Source organism: Mandrillus leucophaeus, unplaced genomic scaffold, assembly GCF_000951045.1.
Source record: "Mandrillus leucophaeus isolate KB7577 unplaced genomic scaffold, Mleu.le_1.0 Scaffold313, whole genome shotgun sequence".
NCBI lineage: Eukaryota > Metazoa > Chordata > Mammalia > Primates > Cercopithecidae > Mandrillus > Mandrillus leucophaeus.
Window position 1 is genome coordinate 949,902 of NW_012103288.1, and position 7,395 is coordinate 957,296.

Genomic DNA, 7,395 nt, shown 5'->3' on the forward strand with positions numbered 1-7,395 from the left:
GTAAGTTAGAGAAGCTCTGCTCTGGGTCAGGCCCTTGAGACAAAGCCTTATTTATTAATGGTGAGAATAGGTTAGTCTTTGTGGTTAGGAAGATCGACAAAGTGATATATATGTATGGTTGTGTTTGTATGTTAGCGTATTCATTTGGAGAAATCTACCCTACCTAATTTTTTTTCCAGACTCTTTTCCCATACCTTTTTAGGGATACAATTTACATACTATAAATTGCACTCTTTGAAAGTGTATAATTGAGTGATTTTTAGCATATTCACAAAGTTAATGCAATTATCACCACCATCTAATTTCAGAAGGTTTTCACTGTCTCCAAAAGAAACTCAGTACCTGTTATGACACTCTTCATTTTCTTCTCCCCCCAGCCCCTGGCCACCACGAATCTACTTTTTGTCTCTAAATTTGCTTATTTGGGACATTTCATATCAATGTAATAGTATATGTATCCTTTTGTGTCTGGCTTGTTTCACTTAGCATAATGTTTTCTAATGTTTTCAAGGTTTACCCATACTATAGTATGTATCAATACTTCATTCCTTTTTGTGACTGAATTAATATTCCATTGTTTGGAAATACCATCCTTTGAAAATCTATCAGTTGATGGATATATTTGTGCTGTTTCTACTTTCTGGCTGTTACGGAATATACTGTTTTTTTTTTTTGTTTTTTTTTTTTTTTTTTTTTGAGACGGAGTCTCGCTCTGTCGCCCAGGCTGGAGTGCAGTGGCCGGATCTCAGCTCACTGCAAGCTCCGCCTCCCGGGTTCAAGCCATTCTCCTGCCTCAGCCTCCCGAGTAGCTGGGACTACAGGCGCCTGCCACTGCGCCCAGCTAGTTTTTTGTATTTTTAGTAGAGACGGGGTTTCACTGTGTTAGCCAGGATGGTCTCGATCTCCTGACCTCGTGATCCGCCCGTCTCGACCTCCCAAAGTGCTGGGATTACAGGCTTGAGCCACCGCGCCCGGCCCCGAATATACTGTTAAGAACTTTTGAGATAGGGTTTCTGTCGGCATGAACCACCATGCCCAGCTTAGGTATCATTTTTGTAATTTTTTTTTTTTTTTTTAAATTGGGGTCTTGCTCTGTTGCTCAGGCTGGAGTGCAGTGGCATGATCATGGCTCACTGCAGCCTCGAACTCCTGGGCTTAAGTGATCCTCCTGCCTCAGCCTCCCAAGTAGCTGGGACTGTAGGTTTATGCCACCATGCCCAGCCAGTTTTTTATTTTTTGCATAGATGAGGTCTCCCTATGTTGCCTAGACTGGTTTTCAACTCCTGGGCTCAAGTGATCCTCTTACCTTGGCCTCCCAAAGTGCTGGGATTACAAGCATGAATCACTGTGCCCGGCCACTATAACGTGGCTTTTTTTTTTTAGACTGAATCTTGTTCTGTTGTTCAAGCTGGAGTGCAGTGGTGTGATCTCAGCTCACTGCAACCTCTGCCGCCAGGATTCAAGTGATTCTTGTGCTCAGTAGCTGGGACTACGGGTGTGTGCCAGCAGGACTTGCTAATTTTTGTATTTTTTGTAGAGACAGGGTTTCGCCATGTTGGCCAGGCTGGTCTCTTAACTCCTGGCCTCAAGTGATCCGCCCACCTTGGCCTCCCAAAGTGCTGAGATTATAGGCATGATTCACCATTCCTGGCCTATAACTGTTAATGATAACTTTGGTGATTTTACTTGTGGGAAGACCAGGCATCAGATATTAATATGAGTAAAAACACAGCTGTTCATTCTGGATATTTGCTTGCTTTCTGTGCTTTGATGCAAGGGTAGTTGGCAAGTAGTAACTGAACACCCTACTACTTTTGAGTTCCTTCTCTCTCATTCTCTATTGGTGGTTTTGGAGATAGTAACAAAATGTGGATTCTCTTATTTTATCTTTATTGATTTATGTGTTTTTTGAGATGGAATCTTGGTCTGTCGCCTAGACTGGAGTGCAGTGGCACGATCTTGGCACACTGCAACCTTCACCTCCTGGGTTCAAGCAATTCTCCTGTTCCTGCCTCCCTAGTAGCTGGGATTACAGGTGTGTGCCACCATGTCTGCCTTATTTTTTTTATTTTTCAGTAGAGATGGGATTTTGCCATGTTGGCCAGGCTGGTCTCAATCTCCTGACCTCAGGTGATCCACTCGCCTCAGCCTCCCCAAAGTGCTGGGATTACAGACATGAGACGCCGTGCCCGGCCGAAAATATGGATTCTCTTTATATCCTGATACTTCAGTTTTTAAAACACTCCTGTTTTAATAGGCATTTTTGCTGATTTTCTTATTTTAGGTTCCTTTTCCCAATTTATAATCTTATAAAAGACAACACTTTGTATATATGAGAAAAGCTTTTTCTGAAAACGTATCCATTCCATTATTATCTTGAGACTTGGATGTCTTTTGCTTCAGTATTTAAATAATTCCAAGCTAATTATTATTATTATTTTTGACAGAGTCTGTCTCTACTACCCAGGCTGGAGTGCAGTGGCGTGATCTCGGTTCACTGCAACCTCTGCCTCCTGGGTTCAAGTGATTCTCCGGTTTAAGCCTTCCAAGTAGTTGGGATTACAGGCGCGCACCACCATGCCTGGCTAATTTTTGTATTTTTAGTAGAGACAGGGTTTTGCCATGTTGACCAGGCTGGTGTCAAACTCCGGGCCTCAAGTGATTCTCCCACCTTGGCCTCCTAAAGTGCTAGGATTATAGGCATGAGCCACCACACCCATTCCAAGCTAATTATTTATATAAGAATTGCACGTGGGCCAGGCGTGGTGACTCACGCTTGTAATACCAGCACTTTGGGAGTCCGAGGCAGGTGGATCACCTGAGGTCAGGAGTTTGAGACTAGCCTGGCAAACATGGTGAAACTCCCTCTACAAAAAATACAAAAATTAGCTGAATGTGGTGGCACACACCTGTAATCCCAGCTACTGGGGAGGCTGAGGCAGGAGAATTGCTTGAACCCGGGAGGTGGAGGTTGCAGTGAGCCAAGATCTTGCCATTGCACTCCAGCCTGGGTAACAAGAGCGAAACTCTGTCTCACCACACGCATATACATACAAAAATTGCACATGGTAAAAGAATGGGAGAAAACAGATTTATAGTCTTCATGGTGTGAGAACACTGGTTTCTGTGGGTACTACAGAAGTTTCCAACTCACCTGAAATGGATGGTAGGTTAGTGTATCCTATGCCCTATGTTTCTGCTTAAATTGAGCGGCTTTATTTTATTATTTTTTTTGAGACAGTCTTGCTCTGTCGCCCAGGCTGGAGTGCAGCGGCGCAGTCTCGGCTCACTGCAACCTCTGCCTCCTGGGTTTAAGCAATTCTCCTGCCTCAGCCTGCTGAGTAGCTAGGACTACAGGTGCGTGCCACGACGCCTGGCTAATTTTTGTATTTTTAGTAGAGATGGGGTTTCACCATGTTGGCCAGGCTGGTAATTTTTTGTATTTTATTGGAGACGGGGTTTCACCATATTAGCCAGGATGGTTTCTTGACCTCGTGATCCTCCCGCCTCGGCCCCCAAAGTGTTGGGATTACAGGCCTGAGCCACCGTGCCCGGCCTGAGCAACTTTAAGTAGATTTTTAAATTACATAAATTCTTTAATGTGAAGATGTTGTGATTCTCATTTTTGGTGATTAGCACACCAAAAAATGAGAAAGGATTGCAAATTCTTAGATTTATTTAAAAGCGTAGAACTAAGCTTCTCGTGAAGCTAGATGAATAGAAACATAGAGCGTCTATAAACTGGATTAGGTATAGAGGGGTACAAACCTCCTGGATATTTTTAACTCTTAGGAGTTTAGCACCAGACTCTTGAAAAGCAGTGGCATGAAAGTTAGTTTGATATATTGTTTGAGCCTTTGTAATGCCTTAGGCCCTGAATCAAGACCAATGGTTTGCTGTAGCTGTTGGTTTCAAACAGGAGCTAAGAGTGATGTCTTCCTTGTGGTCTGTTGGCTATTCAGTATTCCAGTGCGAAGTGCCAATTCAGTTGGAAGAAATATAGTCTAGAATGTAATGTCATTTTTTTTTTTTAACAAAGCAAAACTGTGTTAGCCTTAAGAACCAGGGAGTTGGCTGAACGTGGTGGCTCATGCCTGTAATCCCAGCACTTTGGGAGGCTGAGGCGGGTGGATCACTGGATCAGGAGATTGAAGGCCATCCTGGCTAACACGGTGAAACCCCGTCTCTACTAAAAATACAAAAAATTAGCTGGGCATGGTGGCACATGCCAGTAGTCCCAGCTACTCGAGAGGGCTGAGGCAGAAGAATCACTTGAACCCAGGAGGCGGAGGTTGCAGTGAGCCGAGATCACGTTGCTGCACTCCAGCCTGGGTGACAGAGCGAGACTCTGTCTCAAAAAACAAAAAAACAAGAAAAAAAACCAGGTTGTTGCTCTGTGGGGATAGGGACTTAACCAAAATAATATTTCCTAGCCATTCAGAGGAACTGTGAGTTTTCTGTCATCCTTCCTTTCTTCCTACCTTCTCCCTTTCCCCTGTTGGGGCTTGTTTGCTTGTTTCGTGGTTGTTAGGATGTTAATCAGGCAATCTTGTATTGTCCAGCAGTATTTAATTTTAATATAGCATTGTTCATATTTAAATTAATCACTGGTGAACTTGCATGTTGATTACAGGTAGCCTCAGAGAGAATATGCTTTTTTAAAAAATATTTTTTTAATTGTAGTAAAACATACATAACAAAATTTTACTCTTTTAACCTATGTATGTACGTGTGTATGTAGGTGGGTAACTAGAGATGGGGTCTTGCTGTATCACCCAGGCTGGTCTTGAATTCCTGGCCTCAAGTGATCCTCCCACTTCGGCTTCCCGAGGTGTTGGGATCACAGGCATGAGCCACTGTACCTGGCCATTTTTAAGTGTACAAGTCAGTGGTGGTACGAACATTTACCATGTTATACAGCTATCAATGTTTTCTGTTTCAGAACTTTTTCATCAATCCAAACAGAAACTTTGTATTTTTTAAACAGTAACTCTCTCCTTTCCCTTTCCCGTTCCCTACTATTCTCCGTTCCTACTTTGTGTTTCTATGAATTTTCCTGGACATTTTTTTTTTTCCGAGACAGGGTCTGACTCTGCCACCCAGGTTGGAGTGCAGAGGCTCAATCTCGGCTCACTGCAGCCACTGCGTCCCGGGCTCAAGGGATCTTCCCACCTCAGCAGCCTCTGGAGTAGCTGGGACTACAGGTGTGTGCTGCTGCGCCTGGCTGATTTTTGCAGTTTTTGTAGAGACAGGATTTCACCATGTTGCCCAGGCTGGTCTTGAACTCCTGGGCTCAAGCGATCTGCCTACCTCGGCCTCCCAAAGTGCTGGGATTACAGGTGTGGTGGCCAGAATTGTGTTTTTAAATCCACTATGTTGGTCTATGTTTTACACTTGGCAGCAAAAGCTCTCAGTGCTCTTGGATCTTGTTTCATTTGTTGGACGTTCTGGTAAAATTTTTTTTTGATCAAAGGTAGGCTAGGGTTGAGGGAGACAGCAGAGTATTGCTTTAAAGTTTGCTGAAAAACATACCACCTTTATTATTGTTTCCCTTGGTATTGCTGATGGGCTTTTCTCTCTTGTTTTCTAGGACTTGGATGTTGTGGGTGATGGTATGCAGTGTCCTCCTTCACCTTTGCTTTTTGATCCTTCACTAACCCTTGAAGATCATTTAGTCAAAGAAATAGCTGAAGACCCAGTGGATATTTTGGCAAGTGAAGAACAGTCCCACCTGTTTCCTGCATGTAGAGACCTGGCCAGGCAGAGGGTTCCCTGCTGGATAGCATGTACTCCTGGAGGGGAGTGGGGTGTCATGACTAGTATAAAGATGCTCCACATGTCTCTCGCTCATTGAATACCATATAAGCAAAACACTTTTAAAAATGCCCTACTTTGCTTCTGTATACCCTTGTTGCTGTAGTTTTCCAGATAGACTCTTAGAACACCTAATGGCCCCTGATCCTCATATCCCAGAGTAGGACATAAATTTATTTAAATAAAAGCTTGAGATAAGGAATCTAGGTAAACTGTGCCTTCTGAGGGAGAGTTCAGCACTGAAATTGTTCTCATTATAGAATGACCGGTAAAGTAGTGTGATTTGAGTTCTGTCTGTGAGCCTTGGGTAGAATTCCAGTGGCCCTGACTGAAAACCAGCAGTTGTACTGTAGCTGTTGGTTTCAAGCAGAGGCCTAAAGGACTGTCTTCCTATGGTCTGTTGGCTGTTCTGGGACCTCAGCAGGGAATGGCTGTTTCATTTGGAAGAAACAACCTACAGCTCTCCAGCCCATTGGAAGAGGCTCAGGAGTAGACTCTTCCAAGGGACAGGGATAGCTAATATAGGGAGGAGCATCTGTCCAGAATTAATTAATTTCTGTTGTATTGTTCTTATTGCTAGTATAAATGGCCACTGATAGGTCAGATTCATACTTCAGACCACAGTGAATGAATTTCTAACTGAAGTGCCTTTATTTCTTTTAACAGGGCCAGATGCAGATGGCTGGAGATGGGTGCAGATCCCAGGGATCTCGAAATTCTGAGAAAGCCTCTGCACCATTGTCTCAGAGTGGATTGGCTACTGCAAATGGGAAGCCAGAACCCACTTGTATTAGTTGATAGTTTGGGGAACCATTTTACTTTGGTGGATTTAAATTTCTCATTCTTCAAAGAAATATTTCTGATCATCTCTCGCAAAACACAGGCAACCCAGACTATCTTGTTTTTCTTCTGGATTGAGTATTATAGTCAAAAGTAAAGCCAAATTTTGAGGACATGGACCAATACTTCTTAAAAGTTGTGGGTTTCTTCCCACTCAGGGCAAGGAAGAGAGATAATCCCTATCAAAGCTTCTGGGATTATTTGGTACTATACCTAAAAGGAAAGTGACATCTTTGTAATGGGATTTCCAAAGTCATGGATAGAAATCCACTTAAGTAGCTAGGTGGGAGCTGTCTTTGTGAGTAGTGTCTTTTAGATACTGATGGCCCTAATATCTGGTTATCTCTATCTAAAGACCTGCAGTTTAACTTTTCTTCACCTCTACTTAATTGGGCAATCTTTAACCTGTTTCCGTGGTGAACTCTGGCTTTTATCCACAGGACTGGGTCCTCCTTATCCATCTTGCTTTTAACCTATGTAAATTTCGGTGGTTGCTATCTTATGTAAAATATAGTACAAATTTATTGTATATAGTTTCTATTAAATGTTAAAGAAAATGTTATGAAAATATCAAACAGTCATCTGAATTGAATGCATGTTTTGTTTGAGAATATAGTCTCTCTCTCTCGCGGTTTTAGGGACCTGTCTCTGATGGGAAAGGGAAGTTGGGGCAGATAATACTTCCATCCCAGGAAAAAATAAATCTTCAGTAGCTCATTTTGGTTTTGCTTTTAAGGAAGA

The 7,395-nt window shown here is 42.9% G+C and overlaps 1 protein-coding gene across 2 annotated transcripts in view; it reads left to right on the forward strand.

Annotated features, from left to right (window-relative positions):
• The window catches only part of KANSL2 (KAT8 regulatory NSL complex subunit 2), a 45,081-nt gene extending 37,846 nt beyond the window's left edge, over positions 1-7,235 (forward strand). For both annotated transcript variants that reach the window (XM_011987632.1, XM_011987631.1), the window contains exons 9-10: positions 5,591-5,710; positions 6,481-7,235. In XM_011987632.1, coding sequence (XP_011843022.1) covers positions 5,591-5,710; positions 6,481-6,612 — 252 coding nt within the window. In that variant the 3' untranslated portion in view covers positions 6,613-7,235. The remainder of the gene's footprint in view (positions 1-5,590; positions 5,711-6,480) is intronic.
• Positions 7,236-7,395: the final 160 nt, after the last annotated feature.